Source organism: Sinohyriopsis cumingii, chromosome 9 (genome assembly GCF_028554795.1).
Source record: "Sinohyriopsis cumingii isolate HCF-2022 chromosome 9, ASM2855479v2, whole genome shotgun sequence".
Taxonomy (NCBI): domain Eukaryota; kingdom Metazoa; phylum Mollusca; class Bivalvia; order Unionida; family Unionidae; genus Sinohyriopsis; species Sinohyriopsis cumingii.
In genome coordinates this window covers 112376274-112394170 of record NC_142969.1, presented here as the reverse complement: position 1 = coordinate 112394170, position 17897 = coordinate 112376274, and the positions used below count along the sequence as shown (strand labels likewise).

General features: G+C 35.5%; 1 protein-coding gene across 4 annotated transcripts in view; it reads left to right on the top strand.

The window, feature by feature from the left end:
* The window catches only part of LOC149792489 (uncharacterized), a 77189-nt gene that overhangs the window by 43965 nt on the left and 15327 nt on the right, over positions 1-17897 (top strand). For all 4 annotated transcript variants that reach the window (XR_016423578.1, XM_089971077.1, XM_089971078.1 and 1 more), the window contains 7 exons: positions 2197-2526; positions 3899-3985; positions 4636-4767; positions 6034-6114; positions 7212-7370; positions 7514-7773; positions 15951-16083. Coding sequence is in view for 3 of the 4 variants with exons in the window: in XM_089971077.1 (XP_089827203.1) it covers positions 2197-2526; positions 3899-3985; positions 4636-4767; positions 6034-6114; positions 7212-7370; positions 7514-7773; positions 15951-16083 (1182 nt within the window). In the remaining variant the exon portion in view is untranslated. The remainder of the gene's footprint in view (positions 1-2196; positions 2527-3898; positions 3986-4635; positions 4768-6033; positions 6115-7211; positions 7371-7513; positions 7774-15950; positions 16084-17897) is intronic.

Genomic DNA, 17897 nt, shown 5'->3' with positions numbered 1-17897 from the left:
TTTATACTCTGTACATAGTGACAGTGTAATATCTTTATTTAGTGGTTAACCTTCCTTATCAGTGTTTATACTCTGTACATAGTGACAGTGTAATATCTTTATTTAGTGGTTAACCTTCCTTATCAGTGTTTATACTCTGTACATAGTGACAGTGTAATATCTTTATTTAGTGGTTAACTTTCCTTATCAGTGTTTATACTCTGTACATAGTGACAGTGTAATATCTTTATTTAGTGCTTAACCTTCCTTATCAGTGTTTATACTCTGTACATAGTGACAGTGTAATATCTTTATTTAGTGGTTAACCTTCCTTATCAGTGTTTATACTCTGTACATAGTGACAGTGTAATATCTTTATTTAGTGGTTAACCTTCCTTATCAGTGTTTATACTCTGTACATAGTGACAGTGTAATATCTTTATTTAGTGGTTAACCTTCCTTATCAGTGTTTATACTCTGTACATAGTGACAGTGTAATATCTTTATTTAGTGGTTAACCTTCCTTATCAGTGTTTATACTCTGTACATAGTGACAGTGTAATATCTTTATTTAGTGGTTAACCTTCCTTATCAGTGTTTATACTCTGTACATAGTGACAGTGTAATATCTTTATTTAGTGGTTAACCTTCCTTATCAGTGTTTATACTCTGTACATAGTGACAGTGTAATATCTTTATTTAGTGGTTAACCTTCCTTATCAGTGTTTATACTCTGTACATAGTGACAGTGTAATATCTTTATTTAGTGGTTAACTTTCCTTATCAGTGTTTATACTCTGTACATAGTGACTGTAATATCTTTATTTAGTGGTTAACTTTCCTTATCAGTGTTTATACTCTGTACATAGTGACTGTAATATCTTTATTTAGTGGTTAACTTTCCTTATCAGTGTTTATACTCTGTACATAGTGACTGTAATATCTTTATTTAGTGGTTAACCTTCCTTATCAGTGTTAATACCGTGTACATAGTGACAGTGTAATATCTTTATTTAGTGGTTAACTTTCCTTATCAGTGTTTATACTCTGTACATAGTGACAGTATAATATCTTTATTTAGTGGTTAACTTTCCTTATCAGTGTTTATACTCTGTACATAGTGACAGTGTAATATCTTTATTTAGTGGTTAACTTTCCTTATCAGTGTTTATACTCTGTACATAGTGACAGTATAATATCTTTATTTAGTGGTTAACCTTCCTTATCAGTGTTAATACCGTGTACATAGTGACAGTGTAATATCTTTATTTAGTGGTTAACCTTCCTTATCAGTGTTAATACCGTGTACATAGTGTAATGTTAACTATGTTATACGTGTGATGGAGTAGGGATTAAATGAATGGAGTGCATTCAGTTTATGAGAGGCCTCAGCTGTAGTTACAGATAGAGATTAAATGAATGGAATGCATTCAATTTATGAGAGGCCTCAGCTGTAGTCACAGGTAGGGATTAAATGAATGGAATGCATTCAATTTATGTGTAGCCTCAGCTGTTGTCACAGATAGGGATTAAATGAATGGAATGCATTCAATTTATGAGTAGCCTCAGCTGTTGTCACAGATAGGGATTAAATGAATGGAATGCATTCAAGTTATGTGTAGCCTCAGCTGTTGTCACAGATAGGGATTAAATGAATGGAGTGCATTCAGTTTATGTGAGGCCTTAGCTGTCGACACATACAAAGGTGACATCATTGCAACTACAGCGGCAGTCTGATATGCTTTTTGTTTTCACATATGGTTGCCCACATTTTTTTTTTTTGCAGACCTTATCCATTTTTTACCTATAGCTTGCTATGATGTCATTGCAATTACTTATTCATGAACTATGCTTGTAATAGTGTCCACAATGGCTATCGCTCCAAAGATTCTTAATCTGGCTTCAAGGAATGGACAGTTATTAGAGCATCTGAAACAAATCTTATAAGCAACTATAAAAAAAAAGACAACAAGAAATGCTATTCTGTTCTATCAACACGGTAGGACTTTATACCATGGCAGACATATGACTTGTGTTCATTTATTTAGGCATGGTATGATTTGTGCATTATTTTGAATGTCATGGAAAAATAAATATTGACATCTTTATAAGTATGAGACCATAGTGCCAACCTTGCCTTGGTTTTCAAAATTTTTTTGCAGCTGTACATAGAAAAGGTTATTTTAATAATGTGTGAATATTTTTCACCTATTACAGCTCAGCTGTCACATAAACCAAGTGTGAAATCTCGTCTGAATTTGGGAGTCAAGCAAAGATTGGGGCTGATTGATTCAGACAGAAAAATGCACAAGGTCAATTCAGTAGACAAGGACCTAGGAACTGTCAAAGTGAAGAGAAATATACTAAGTCGTCTTGGCCCACTACCAGTGGTCTCTGTTACTACTACAGTTGATTCAGAGGAGGAGGTGTTGGAAAAGAAGGCAGTGGAGGAAGAGATAGATTCAAAAGCCATGAGTAGAATTCAGCTTGTGACGGTGGAAGTTAACAAAACTTCGGATGGAGAAAAGGAGGCTTTTCTGATAAAAGGTAAGACCCTCTAATTATCTTGAGTACATTTTGAAATATATATGAATTTTATACAAATGTTGAATTTCCTTGGAGAAATTTCCAGCAAATAATGATTGAGTAACACTGTAACTTTATGGGATGATATGGAGCAGCAGTGAATTATTTCTTCTTGGGGATGGGAATGGACCAAAGACCGATAGTAGGAAAGGAGAAAAAATATTAAATGTCATCATTTCTCATAAATTGGTTCAGGGGGAAAAACACATGGGTCATGCACCACCATTATGTTTAATGTTTGTTTGGTTTTATGAGAAGAAAGCTAACATTAATTTTTAAGAGGAAAAAATCTTGTTTTCTTTTTTTTTTTCTATGGTAGTTTATTACATGAGATCTTCTCACTTTGTAAACATGGTTGAGATATAGTCACATGGTTGAGATATGAGATGTAGTCACATGGTTGAGATATAGTCACATGGTTGAGATATAGTCACATGGTTGAGATATAGTTACATGGTTGAGATATAGTCACGTGGTTAAGATTTAGTCACATGGTTGAGATTTAGTCACTTGGTTGAGATATAGTCACATGGTTGAGATATAGTCACTTGGTTGAGATATAGTCACATGGTTGAGATATAGTCACATGGTTAAGATATAGTCACATGGTTAAGATATAGTCACATGGTTGAGATATAGTCACATGGTTAAGATATAGTCACATGGTTAAGATTTAGTCACTTGGCTGAGATATAGTCACATGGTTGAGATACAGTCACATGGTTAAGATATAGTCACATGGTTGAGATATAGCTACATGGTTGAGATATAGCTACATGGTTGAGATATAGTCACATGGTTGAGATATAGTCACATGGTTGAGATATAGTCACATGGTTAAGATATAGTCACATGGTTGAGATATAGTCACATGGTTAAGATATAGTCACATGGTTGAGATATAGTCACATGGTTAAGATATAGTCACATGGTTGAGATATAGCTACATGGTTGAGATATAGTCACATGGTTGAGATATAGTCACATGGTTGAGATTTAGTCACATGGTTGAGATTTAGTCACATGGTTGAGATATAGTCACATGGTTGAGATACAGTCACATGGTTAGGATATAGTCACACATGGTTGAGCGATGGCATCATTTTCAGTGTCGTCGACATAACTGATGTACACCTGTGTAAACATGGTTGAGATATATTCTCTTTTCTAGTGATGGCGTCATTTTCAGTGTCATCAACATACTGATGTACACCTGTGTAAACATTGTTGAGATATAGTCACTTTACTAGTAATTGGCATCATTGTCAGTGTCATCAACATATTGACATATACAGAATTAACATGAATTGACACATAATGAGTCTATTTACAGGGAAAGATGGTGAAACCTCTAGAAAGGATAAGGCTCTAAAATCCATAAGCACAAGAGCAGTGAAGAATAAAAGAAGAAACATTAATGGTAATATTTGGTTTCCATACAAACATACAAAACTAAAAATCTACAAATACATGCATGTATACAAAATCTTGGAGCATTACTTATGAAGGGCCCATTAGGTGAAGTTATCAGAGCTCTGTAGTAATCATGGTCAGTCCATCTATCTGTCTGTTCATCATCAGTTCATTATTTGGAAGATATCTTTACTGGGAAAAACAGGATTTAAATGAAATTTTTATATGCAAGCTGATATTGAGTATTGTAGAATTCTTTGTCCTGTTTGCTCTTGAAATTTATTTAATTTTAGAACTATTGCATTTGTCCTCATGGGCGCCTTATTGTATTCAAACCTAAAATGACAGGTGCTTAAAGTTTTAATTAAACAAGCTAGTGATAATATTTATATATTTATCAGTCTGCTAAAAAAAAAATTCTCTTTTAAATTGAAACGTTATGACTTGCAGTAGTAGCATTATTGTATATATATGTGTATATATATATATATATATATATATATATATATATATATATATATATATATATATATATATGGCCACAAACTATATTTTCATCAGAAAAATGTCTGTATTTAAAAAAAAATTAAATCCGTTTTTAATTGTTTTTCTAGTCATGTTTTTAAAAAGATTTTTAATAATACCTTTTAACTGAAGTTACAGAGACAAAGGAATTGAAGCATATTAAGGTTCACTCATTGGAGGAAATAATCCCAGAAAAGGCAGTGAAGGTACAAGAGGAAATAATCCCAGAAAAGACAGTGAAAGTACAAGAGGAACATGAAAAAGGTGACTATTTTCAATCTGCAAATCGTTCAGTCAATAACTGTAACATAACAAAACACAGCACAAACTAAGGCTTGCTTCCATCAGTTGAAGACATTAATAAATATATATTGGAATCTGTACTGTCATCAGCATATAAAAGGTGTGGTATTTTGATGAGTGCCAAAGTGTTAAAATATATTATTATGGTACAGAAATATATCTGGTATTAAAGTTGGAAAATAATTTTTTCTTTTTATTATATACCAAACTTGCTCCAGAACTAAATACACACCAACACCCTTTTCATGAATTCACTTCATTTTTATGATCTGGTCATATAAATATCAGTGGTTTAGTGGAGTGTTTGGATTAGGAAATATATAACAGTAAATTACATTTCTGACATTTTGTAAACTTCAATCGTATCTGACCACAAAGCACCACTCCAGTGGCCTAGTGGTTAGAGCGTCTGCCTCAGATGTGGAAGATTGTGGGATTTCGATCCCCAGCCAAGTCATACCAAAGACATCTAAAACTGGTACTAACAGCTGCCTCGCTAGGCACTCAGCATTAAGAGGTTAGTGTCAGGACTGGTCTGCCTGGTTTCAGGATAATGTGACTGGGTGGTCATCTTGCTACATGTCTGTGGCATGATGCCCCAGTGTTAGACATCACTTTAAACAGCCACACTGCAGACATCGTAGTGATATGACTGGGAAATTGTTAAAGCTATGTTAAAAATCTAAATCACACACACTGACCACAAAGCAGGCCCGATACAGCAATGCATACTAGCAGGTTTATCATTGTTTATGAGCAAATAAAGGGAAATAACTTTATCAAGATCCAAATTGCATAGATTTTTTCAGCAAAAAGTAATTTCCATGTCTGAAAAGTAATGCAGTTCTATTCATTTGTTCTAGCTTTCAAAGTTGTTGTTGTAGTAGGGTTTAACGCCATTTTTCAGCACACGATAGGCTGTACATGGTGGCCAGTATTAATGGTGGAGGAAGAACCTGGGAAAACCCCGGAAAGAACCACCGACCCATGAGAAGTTACTGGCAGGCTTTCTCACATACCCACATTGGCTGAATCCAAGACTTGAACCCATGCAGACAGAGGTGAGATGGCAGTGATCCGTAACTGGCCGCCATGTATAGCCTATCGTGTGCTGAAAAATGGCGTTAAACCCCACAACAACTACAATATTACTTCAGCCTCTTATTCCATGTATGAGATTTGTTTAAATGACCACAGAATAATTGCTTTATTTTGATACTATTTTAGGTGAAATGGTGATTCCGAAAAAGATCAAAATAACATTAACCTCTCATGGCAAGAAGAGACACTTGCAAAAGGATTCTGAAGGTACATTTATTATGTTACAGTTGAGGGACAAAGAAGTATAATTGACGCAGAATGCAAAGTCACAGTTAAAGTTGCAAAAGGACAGTTTTATGCATTTTCAGATATTTATTAGTAGTTGCCTGATGTAGTGTTAATCCTTAAATTAGAAGGGAAAAGTTGTCTGTACTTTGTAATAGTTCAAGATACCTGTTGGATGATTAGGAAAAGTGTTTTACTGTTAGTATATGTTTGTTAATTAACTTTGCAAGACATAGAATGCCTGTCAAAGACATTAAAGTTTTCTGTTGTTAGCTTCAATAGTCCTTTAAAGAAAAAGGGATTTAAAATTCTATTCATTAATTACTGTATATGAAAAAAGCATAAAAATTTAGAAATTTAAAATGTTGCTCTCAACATCTAACTCCACTTTATATATATATATATATATATATATATATATATATATATATATATATATATATATATATATATATTCCAGTAGTGATAGTTCTGGCCCCAGGAAATCTAAGATTTCCCCTTTATAGATCACTGACATGTCACTTTTATAGATCACTGACATGTCACCTCTGTCATTGTGGGTTAGATTGTATGGCTCAGCCAATGTGGGTATATGAGAAAGCTTGCCAGTAGCTTCCCATAGATGGATGGTTCTTCATGGGGTTTTTTCCACCGAATATACTGGCTGCAATTTATATTCTATAGTGTTAAAATTCATACCAACCAGCCAAATCCAGCACAGTAATAATATTCATGCAGGTGGCATCGTGGCCAACGATATTAAGGTTTTATGTTAAAGATGTGTGTTGAAAGCAAGATGCACTGTTCTATTTTATTTTAATCCTGTACTTGAAATCAAGATGCATTGTTCTTTTTTACTTTTAATCCTGTACTGCTTGCAGGGGGTATCTCGATTTGATCATATTTATCTGTCTGTACATCCTTCCAGAAAAGCTTGTTACCAGTATTGTTAAAAAGAACCTACTTAATGTAGGCAAATGAAATGATCTTATTCAATTTTCAGGCCATTACAGTAATTTTTCCAGTTTGTACTTTGTTAACTTCAGAACACTTTTTCAAATTTTTTTGTTGTTGTACAGATGAGGGAAGTGACTCAGATGAACCTGAGAATGACTTTGAGAAATTCCGAAAGAGGTTCTTGGAAAAGCAGAAAGAAAGGGAGGAGTTAAGGAGACAAGCACGTAAAGCTCTGAAACGAGATAGACAGCTTTATGTACCACCAGGCAGACAGAGATCAGGTAGACTCTACATTCTTATGTCATTAGCTCTCTGATTTGCATTTACAGACTTTACAAAAACAGTAAATGGAATTTTTTTTCTAATAATCTCTTCCACACCTAAATGAGAGTTATATACTTTTTAATGTTCTCTCATTTAATAGATACATCCCTCATGAGAAGTGAATCCGCAACAGCAGTCAAGAATAATTCAGATCAGAGCAAAAATCCTCTCCCCTCCAGGTCTGCCGGCTCTGTAGTATCTAACCCCTTCAAGAGGATGGGCACAAAGCCATCAACAAGCCAGAAGAGGGAGATGATCTGCTACAGTGACCTTGCTCCGGTCACCTCTACCAGTACAATACCCACTAGAACCTCTAGCCCTAATATGGATAGGAAAGGATTATCAAAAAACAAGGAAGAGGTAGGATACTAATGGAAAAAACTTTTTTTTGACAGTGTTGTTTATTGCTGCTGATTGAATTGGGGGGGGGTCTCATTAAGATTCTTATGGTATTTGACAGCTATTTTTATACCGACGGTGAAATGTCTCAGTTAAAATATTTAAAGCAGCAATATATTAACTGCTATTATTACATTGTTTTCTCTTTTCCTGGTGCTGTTCCCCAGTCTAAGATTAATAGTCCTGCTTTGAGCTAGTAACTGGAGGTCTAGTACAAAAATAAACATAGTCAAGTCAAATGTCTTAGTCACTACCATCATTCAGAATATTGTCCTTCTTTTCCTTGGATTTTGTGTAACGTGTCTCTAGGCACATGAGATTATATCTGATTCAGGTCTCATTCATAATGTCAATCAATCATGCCCATTTTTCTATTCCAGCTGAACTCTTTTTAATCTTCTGTTCATTGGATTTTTTGTGGTATAACGTGTGTCTTTAAGTACTCGAGTTTTTCAGTGATTCAGATCTCATTCATAATCTCAGTCATTTACACTTCTCTGTTACATTTGAACTCCTATTACCATTACTTACATTTTTATATAATTAGTTAAGTCTTGATTTGTCATTTTGTTGAATTTAGTGTTTAAATATTAGTTTATTCCCCCTGATGGTAGTGGTGTTAGGTAATGCAGTGTGACTTTGTGGTCTAAGGTTTTAGGTAATGCATTGTGACCGTGTGGTCAAAGGTGTTATGTAATGCAGTATGACTGTGTGGTCTAAAGTGTTAGGTAATGCAGTGTGATTATTTGGTCTAAGGTGTTAGGTAATGCAGTGTGATTGTGTGGTCTAAGGTGTTATGTAATGCAGTGCGACTGTGTGGTCTAAAGTGTTATGTAATGCAGTGTGACTGTGTGGTCTAAGGTGTTAGGTAATGCAGTGTGACTGTGTGGTCTAAAGTGTTATGTAATGCAGTGTGACTGTGTGGTCTAAAGTGTTAGGTAATGCAGTGTGACTGTGTGGTCTAAAGTGTTAGGTAATGCAGTGTGACTGTGTGGTCTAAGGTGTTAGGTAATGCAGTGTGACTGTGTGGTCTAAAGTGTTAGGTAATGCAGTGTGATTGTGTGGTCTAAGGTGTTATGTAATGCAGTGTGACTGTGTGGTCTAAAGTGTTAGGTAATGCAGTGTGACTGTGTGGTCTAAGGTGTTATGTAATGCAGTGTGACTGTGTGGTCTAAAGTGTTAGGTAATGCAGTGTGATTGTTTGGTCTAAAGTGTTAGGTAATGCAGTGTGATTGTTTGGTCTAAGGTGTTAGGTAATGCAGTGTGATTGTTTGGTCTAAGGTGTTATGTAATGCAGTGTGACTGTGTGGTCTAAGGTGTTATGTAATGCAGTGTGACTGTGTGGTCTAAAGTGTTAGGTAATGCAGTGTGATTGTTTGGTCTAAGGTGTTAGGTAATGCAGTGTGATTGTTTGGTCTAAGGTGTTAGGTAATGCAGTGTGATTGTTTGGTCTAAGGTGTTATGTAATGCAGTGTGACTGTGTGGTCTAAGGTGTTATGTAATGCAGTGTGACTGTGTGGTCTAAAGTGTTATGTAATGCAGTATGACTGTGTGGTCTAAAGTGTTAGGTAATGCAGTGTGATTGTTTGGTCTAAGGTGTTAGGTAATGCAGTGTGATTGTGTGGTCTAAGGTGTTATGTAATGCAGTGTGACTGTGTGGTCTAAAGTGTTATGTAATGCAGTGTGATTGTTTGGTCTAAGGTGTTAGGTAATGCAGTGTGATTGTTTGGTCTAAGGCGTTAGGTAATGCAGTGTGACTGTGTGGTCTAAAGTGTTATGTAATGCAGTGTGACTGTGTGGTCTAAAGTGTTAGGTAATGCAGTGTGACTGTGTGGTCTAAAGTGTTAGGTAATGCAGTGTGACTGTGTGGTCTAAGGTGTTAGGTAATGCAGTGTGACTGTGTGGTCTAAAGTGTTAGGTAATGCAGTGTGATTGTGTGGTCTAAGGTGTTATGTAATGCAGTGTGACTGTGTGGTCTAAAGTGTTAGGTAATGCAGTGTGACTGTGTGGTCTAAGGTGTTATGTAATGCAGTGTGACTGTGTGGTCTAAAGTGTTAGGTAATGCAGTGTGATTGTTTGGTCTAAAGTGTTAGGTAATGCAGTGTGATTGTTTGGTCTAAGGTATTAGGTAATGCAGTGTGATTGTTTGGTCTAAGGTGTTAGGTAATGCAGAATGCAGTGTGATTGTTTGGTCTAAGGTGTTATGTAATGCAGTGTGACTGTGGTCTAAGGTGTTATGTAATGCTGTGTGACTGTGTGGTCTAAAGTGTTAGGTAATGCAGTGTGATTGTTTGGTCTAAGGTGTTAGGTAATGCAGTGTGATTGTGTGGTCTAAGGTGTTATGTAATGCAGTGTGATTGTTTGGTCTAAGGTGTTAGGTAATGCAGTGTGATTGTGTGGTCTAAGGTGTTAGGTAATGCAGTGTGATTGTTTGGTCTAAGGTGTTAGGTAATGCAGTGTGATTGTTTGGTCTAAGGTGTTAGGTAATGCAGTGTGATTGTTTGGTCTAAGGTGTTATATAATGCAGTGTGACTGTGTGGTCTAAAGTGTTAGGTAATGCAGTGTGATTGTTTGGTCTAAGGTGTTAGGTAATGCAGTGTGATTGTTTGGTCTAAGGTGTTATGTAATGCAGTGTGACTGTGTGGTCTAAAGTGTTAGGTAATGCAGTGTGATTGTTTGGTCTAAAGTGTTAGGTAATGCAGTGTGATTGTTTGGTCTAAGGTGTTAGGTAATGCAGTGTGATTGTTTGGTCTAAGGTGTTAGGTAATGCAGTGTGATTGTTTGGTCTAAGGTGTTATGTAATGCAGTGTGACTGTGTGGTCTAAGGTGTTATGTAATGCAGTGTGACTGTGTGGTCTAAAGTGTTAGGTAATGCAGTTTGATTGTTTGGTCTAAGGTGTTAGGTAATGCAGTGTGATTGTGTGGTGTAAGGTGTTATGTAATGCAGTGTGATTGTTTGGTCTAAGGTGTTAGGTAATGCAGTGTGATTGTGTGGTCTAAGGTGTTAGGTAATGCAATGTGATTGTTTGGTCTAAGGTGTTAGGTAATGCAGTGTGATTGTTTGGTCTAAGGTGTTAGGTAATGCAGTGTGATTGTTTGGTCTAAGGTGTTATGTAATGCAGTGTGACTGTGTGGTCTAAAGTGTTAGGTAATGCAGTGTGACTGTGTGGTCTAAAGTGTTAGGTAATGCAGTGTGATTGTTTGGTCTAAGGTGTTAGGTAATGCAGTGTGATTGTTTGGTCTAAAGTGTTAGGTAATGCAGTGTGATTGTTTGGTCTAAAGTGTTAGGTAATGCAGTGTGATTGTTTGGTCTAAGGTGTTATGTAATGCAGTGTGACTGTGTGGTCTAAGGTGCTCACCTTTGCAGATCACAAGTCCCAACAAAGTATCCATGATGAAAGGCAATGACGTATACTTTATCCTCTGTGATGTTGTAAGGTCTACAGTTTTGTGTTATTCACAACAAATAAATCCTGTGTTTGAATTTCCCAATAAAATTTAATGAAATGTCTTTGTCCAAGAATTCTGTATGAGCACTCAGATTTTTCCAGGAAAAAGAATTAATCCTTTTGAATCCAAATAATTCAATGTAATTCCTCAAACTGGTCACAAACAAATGAATACCTTGACATCAAGTGTTTTAAGCTCAGACTGAGAAAAATCTCTATAAACAATGATTATACAGTAACTCGAAACGCAAAAGAAATTCCCGGATGAGGGTCAATGTTCCAGAACCTTTGAGAAGTATTTACATATAAAAGCATGTAGTCCCAGTATGACCTTGACAAAAAGCAATCATTTTACTCACAGAATTGGATAAAAATAAGTTGTTTACTTGTCTCAGCAATTTCTGAAATCAAGGTCGGGAACTAAGTCAGCTTTAGGTGTTTACGACTGAAGAATCAGGGTCAAACTATTTTCTGATAAAATATCAAGTTCCTAGTAAACAAAACTACATTACTTTGACACGTTATGAAATTAAAATTTAAAAAATTCAAAACTTGCAAACAGACAATTAAATTGAAACAAATATAAAATCAAATATACATAACAGTACATCCCCCTCATTCTCACACCACAGTAGGTGCCTGACTAGGCTTCTTTTCAGAGCCATGGTCAAACTGAACAGACAATCTATGGGTTCTCTCTGCAGTTAGAAAGGTTACTAGATTCACTTTTGGACCCTCCACCTCTGTCAAGGATCTCCATTTGATTCACCTGACCTGTCTGGAATTTACAAGTGATGAGGAGGTGTACAACCTTCAAAAGAAGTGGATGTAGATAAAATGATAAAACACAAAAAACCTGGGATTCTATTCCCAGATCATCCTGGTTTAAAGAAGAAAAGGAAAATTTTGACTTCTCAGTGATATCTCCCATTAAATAAGTTTGTTTGGTTAGTGGTGATGTTAGCCTCAGTCAGGAATGCTAAAGGCAGGGCTTAACAAATCCAATAGCCTGACTCCCGTGAAAATCTCAGATTTGGCTCAGGTAAACTCTTCTTTGCATAGTATTTGCTGGCAGACAGACCTGAATAGTTTTGGGAGTTTCATGCTCAGTTTGTAATATTTTATATTCTGCAAGTTATACACTGCAGTCTTATATCAGTACATATACCGGCACCTTTATTACGCATTTATATGTACCAGTTTCTTCAAGTATATAACTGTCCACACTTTCTTTCATCTTTCTTTCATCTATTAATTTGCTTATTTCACTCAATAAACCCAGTTCATCATTTAATTGTAGTAATTGTTAAGGTCAGTCTTGCATTTTAAATGCAGACACGATGACCTATTTAAAGGAAGTTCTCACAATTAGGATATAAATATGTTTATTTTAAGTTATCAGATAATATAATATAATAATATTTGTATGAATACAGGATTTTCCAACATTCAATTGCAAATGTAGGTACAGGCAGTTTGTAAACTGAATGTGCCAAGATTGCAGACTTTGAATGGTTGGTGTGCCAGAATTGTTTTTTGATGCATGTAGCTGATTTCAAGGTGACTTAGTAATAATGGTTAAAAATGCAACTCATGAGATTTCTTTGTCAGGTGTGTTTGGAAATGAAAGGCACTTGTCTCTAACAATTAGCCACTTGAAAATGTAGCACCCACAAGCAATGTTTATCATCTATTATTTATGTGATTATTACAACAGATAATTGTAAACTTACTGTTTGGAAAACAATTAAATGGATTTTAAAAATGTGTTATCAAATCAAGTTCTCAGAAGATTGCTTGTCGGAGGTTGTTTAGATGCATGTCACCAATTTCTGGATCAACATTGGATAACAAAGCATAGAGTGAATTCATTGACATGAGAATATTTCAGTGAGAAACTCATTTTACCTTGTTTTCTTAAGGGATTTTTTTTACTAAAGTTGGCTCAATCAATTGAACTTTATGTGCAGTCATAGAGAAAGAAAATGTTATTGCATCATGGCTTAAATTAATTTAACAAAGTTATGTTCTTGACTGTTTAATTTGTCAGTTTAAGGTCTTTTACCTAAACATCAGTCTCTCTGAGGAATCGGGTCATTTCCAAAATTCATATATATTCATTTATCTATATGTTTTTATGTTTACATATCTGTCTTTTCTTTTCTAATACTACATTTGCATTCCTTTTTTTCCTCATCTGCATATCTCTTTTTGGATAACTTTAGTTATTGACATAGTGTTTTTAAGTGCAAATTAGGAAAAAGAAAACAAAAGTTCAAACTTTGTAAGATAAGTATAATGCAATCACAGTAAAATTTTGTGATATCGTGCTGATGTTTTGTTGTCATATGTATGGGCAAGCTTATATCCTTAAATGGCAAGTTCCATTTTAGAGTCAACTTGCCCTGGGTAAACTGATATTTATAAACTTTGTCAAACCTTGCTAATGGGAGAATGTTTAAGCAGTTTCCATCGACCTACAGAAGCTTACCATTACATCATCTTCCTGTCCCAAATTCCTGGGATTCTTTCTGGGCAAAGAGGTCTTTTAAGTTCAGGCTTTTCTCTTTGGATTCTCCCTAGCTCACATGGCTGAATCATCACAGGAGCTTGTGGTATGGCCTTGCATTGTGTCATGTATTTGTCAATAATTGCATGTTACCACTCAGGAGATCATATCTCTGATATAGTTCCAATAAAACTTGACATGTGGGTTTATATCATCAAAATCACATGATTCATGTGCATCAGTGAGTTGCTTTTTTTTATATCCGATTGGCTAAGCTCATGAAGCCATATTTCTGATCCAATTTTGATCAAACTTGGAATGTTTGCTTATATCATCATGATCTTGAATCATTTTGATAATGAGTAAAATCTATGCATATTAATTGGGTGACCATGCTTCTGATAAATGAAGCATTTATGTGATTTTATTTTTGATGTAATTAAGAGCTCGGATGATTTTGATTGCACATGAGATGCAAGCATACTGATGGGATGATGATGCATTTGATTATCTGAGCTTGTTACCCATCTGGAAACCATATTTTTGATCCAATTGATCCGACTTGCAATAAGGCTTTATATCTTCAAGGTCTTTGATTCGGTAGTGAGCACAGTCCATGAATGGTAATGAGATAATCTTGCATTTGATTGGCTGACCATAGTACCACTCTGAAAGTCAGATTTCTGATCTGCCTTTTATCAAAACTTTGACTCTATTATTAAGATCTCAGATGGATTTAATAATGAGGTGATCTTGCTTCTGACTGGCTGACCTTGTTCACTCTAGAGGCCCTATTTATGATCTGATTTGGATCCGACTCTTGACTATATGCTTATATCAAGATCTTGTACAAGTTGTATCTGTACATGTTAATGAGATGATCGAGTTTAAACAGGACATCATCGGGATATTCTTTAAAACCATAGAATTGTAGTTTTGATTTTTTGTTGTTATGGTGTTTAATGCCATTTGTCAGTGCAAGATATATGGTGGCTAGTATAACTTGTCAAGGAAGAACCCAGGAAAACTCCAGGAAGAAGCAACAACCCATGGGAAGCTACTGGAAAACTTTCTCATGTACCCACATTAGCAGAAAATTGTAGTTTTGGAAAGCACTGGGCTAATTTTTGGTGTGCTGTGGATTGATTGATATTTTTCAAAAGGCAGTCCCAAGTCAGATATATGTTATTCATTTACAGTCCCAAGTCAGATATATATGTTATTCATTTACAGTCCCAATCTGATATAAAATGTTATTCATTTACAGTCCCAATCTGATGTATATGTTATTCATTTACAGTCCCAATCTGATGTATATGTTATTCATTTACAGTCCCAATCTGATGTATATGTTATTCATTTACAGTCCCACTCTGAGGTATATGTTATTCATTTACAGTCCCAATCTGATGTATATGTTATTCTTTTACAGTCCCAATCTGATGTATATGTTATTCATTTACAGTCCCAATCTGATGTATATGTTATTCATTTACAGTCCGGGGCCCCGAGTGGCCGAGTGGTCTAAAGCGCTCTTCGTTACGGATCACTGCCATCTCACCTCTGTCTGCGGCGGTTCGAGTCTAAGATTCAGCCAATGTGGGCATGTGAGAAAGCCTGCCAGTAGCTTCTCGTGGGTCGGTGGTTCTTTCCGGGGTTTTCCGGGTTCTTCCTCCACCATTAATACTGGCCGCCATGTATAGCCTATCGTGCTGAAAAATGGCGTTAAACCCCACAACAACAACAACAACATTTACAGTCCCAGTCTGATGTATATGTTATTCATTTACAGTCCCAGTCTGATGTATATGTTATTCATTTACAGTCCCAATCTGATGTATATGTTATTCATTTACAGTCCCAGTCTGATATATATGTTATTCTTTTACAGTCCCAGTCTGATGTATATGTTATTCATTTACAGTCCCAATCTGATGTATATGTTATAGTCCCAGTCTGATGTATATGTTATTCTTTTACAGTCCCAATCTGATGTATATGTTATTCATTTACAGTCCCAATCTGATGTATATGTTATTCTTTTACAGTCCCAGTCTGATGTATATGTTATTCATTTACAGTCCCAATCTGATGTATATGTTATTTATTTACAGTCCCAATCTGATGTATGTGTTATTTATTTACAGTCCCAATCTGATGTATATGTTATTCATTTACAGTCCCAGTCTGATGAGATTGTGATCAAGAGTTTTGCTCAGATTATGGCAGAGAAGAGGAAGCGACGTCTTGAAGCTCACGAAAGCTCACCGAAGAAGTCCTTCAAACTAATCAAGTTTGGCCTGGATGAAGATGGTAGGTTCTCAGCTGCTACTGCTGCTTGTTATTATTATCATTATTATTATGTTGTTATTATTATTGTTGTTGTTGTTGTTGTTATTATTATCATCATTATATTATTATTATTAGTAGTAGTATTATTGTTATTATTATTATTATTATTATCATCATTATATTATTATTATTAGTATTATTATCATTATTATTACTATTATTGTTGTTATTATTATTATTATTATCATCATCATCATCATCATTATTATTATTATTATTATTATTATTCCCTGCATTTTCAAAGACTAGCAGGGGAATTTCCATGATCACATCTGCCTGATACACTATCCTTTCTGCTCTAGCACTTTAGAGTCATTTGAGATTAAGGGATGATAGTTGTTATAATTATACATCATCACTAGAAGGTGTTATATCTCACTTTGGGGTCCTATCTTCATTGTCACCACCCAGTTTTTATATTTTCCATCACACTTTCTCATCTGTACAACAGCTTTGAAGCAGTTTGAGAATAATGGATGAAACTTGGTATTCTTATACAGCATTACAGTGTGTAGCATACCGTTCTGGGCATCCTATCTTCAAGATCAAGGTCATGGTATTTTTTTTCTATTATATTTTCCCTTCCACTCCATAACTTTAAAGCTGTTTGAGATTAAGGAATGAATCTTGATATACATTACGTCATGAGGTGAAGGTGTGTTGCTTATCACCATTTGGGGTACTTTCTTTAAGGTCAATGGTACGGTTGGGTATTTTCCATTTTCCATCACTCTTTCCTATCTTCTGAGTAACGTTAATGACATTTGAGATTAAGGGATAAAACATGGCATACTTATTGCCACATTGGAAGAGGGGCTGTCTTCAAAGTCTTGATCAGGCTTAATATTTTATATTTTCTTCACTTACCTTTCTCTCAGATACATTCCCCAATCACATTACATTAGGAATATTAGCCACACCGATCAGATTACATTAGGAATATTAGCTACCCCAATCACATTACATTAGGAATATTAGCCACCCCAATCACATTACTTTAGGAATATTAGCCACCCCAATCCCATTACATTATGAATATTAGCCACCCCAATCACATTACATTAGGAATATTAGCCACCCCAATCACATTACATTAGGAATATTAGCCACCCCAATCACATTACATTAGGAATGTTAGCCTGCTACCTTGTGAATCCAGCCCTACTAAAAGATGAAAATTGTATTTTCCTGTCTATCTCATTAGGGCAATAACTCTTGTCCATTACCTCCCCATGCCACTGCCAGGTGGTGTTAGTTTTTTGCTTTGCTGCTGTACTGGTAGCATCATACAGTTTATCCTCTGACAGTCCAAGCCATTTTTGGGGTTCTAATTGACCCATCTAATGACTTCGTCTTTTTTAAGATGATGTCACATGACGATATCATTAACCACATGCAAGGTCATTACAGGTTAGCACGACTTTGACCATTTCACTAGCTGAAGCATCGTCTGTAAGTTTTGACACTGACTTTTTTTAAAGTATTTGGTTAGTACAGGGGAATATTAGTGAGATAGTAATATGACGAATTACTAATTTATGCATTGTTTTTTCTTGTGTCACTTCAGAAGAAATGTCCTCTAAATGGTATAAATGCAATTCTCGTGTCTAAATGTATATCCCCTATGATGTTGTTGTTTGTCCAATGAGTCAACGGGGACCACTCTAGTCATCCGAGGGATGGAGGGGCTGGTTCTGTTTTGTGCATGCGCAGGTGGCTGATGAGGCCAATCCTTGCACGGAATGTTTATTTGCATAAGGGACAAGGGATGAGTG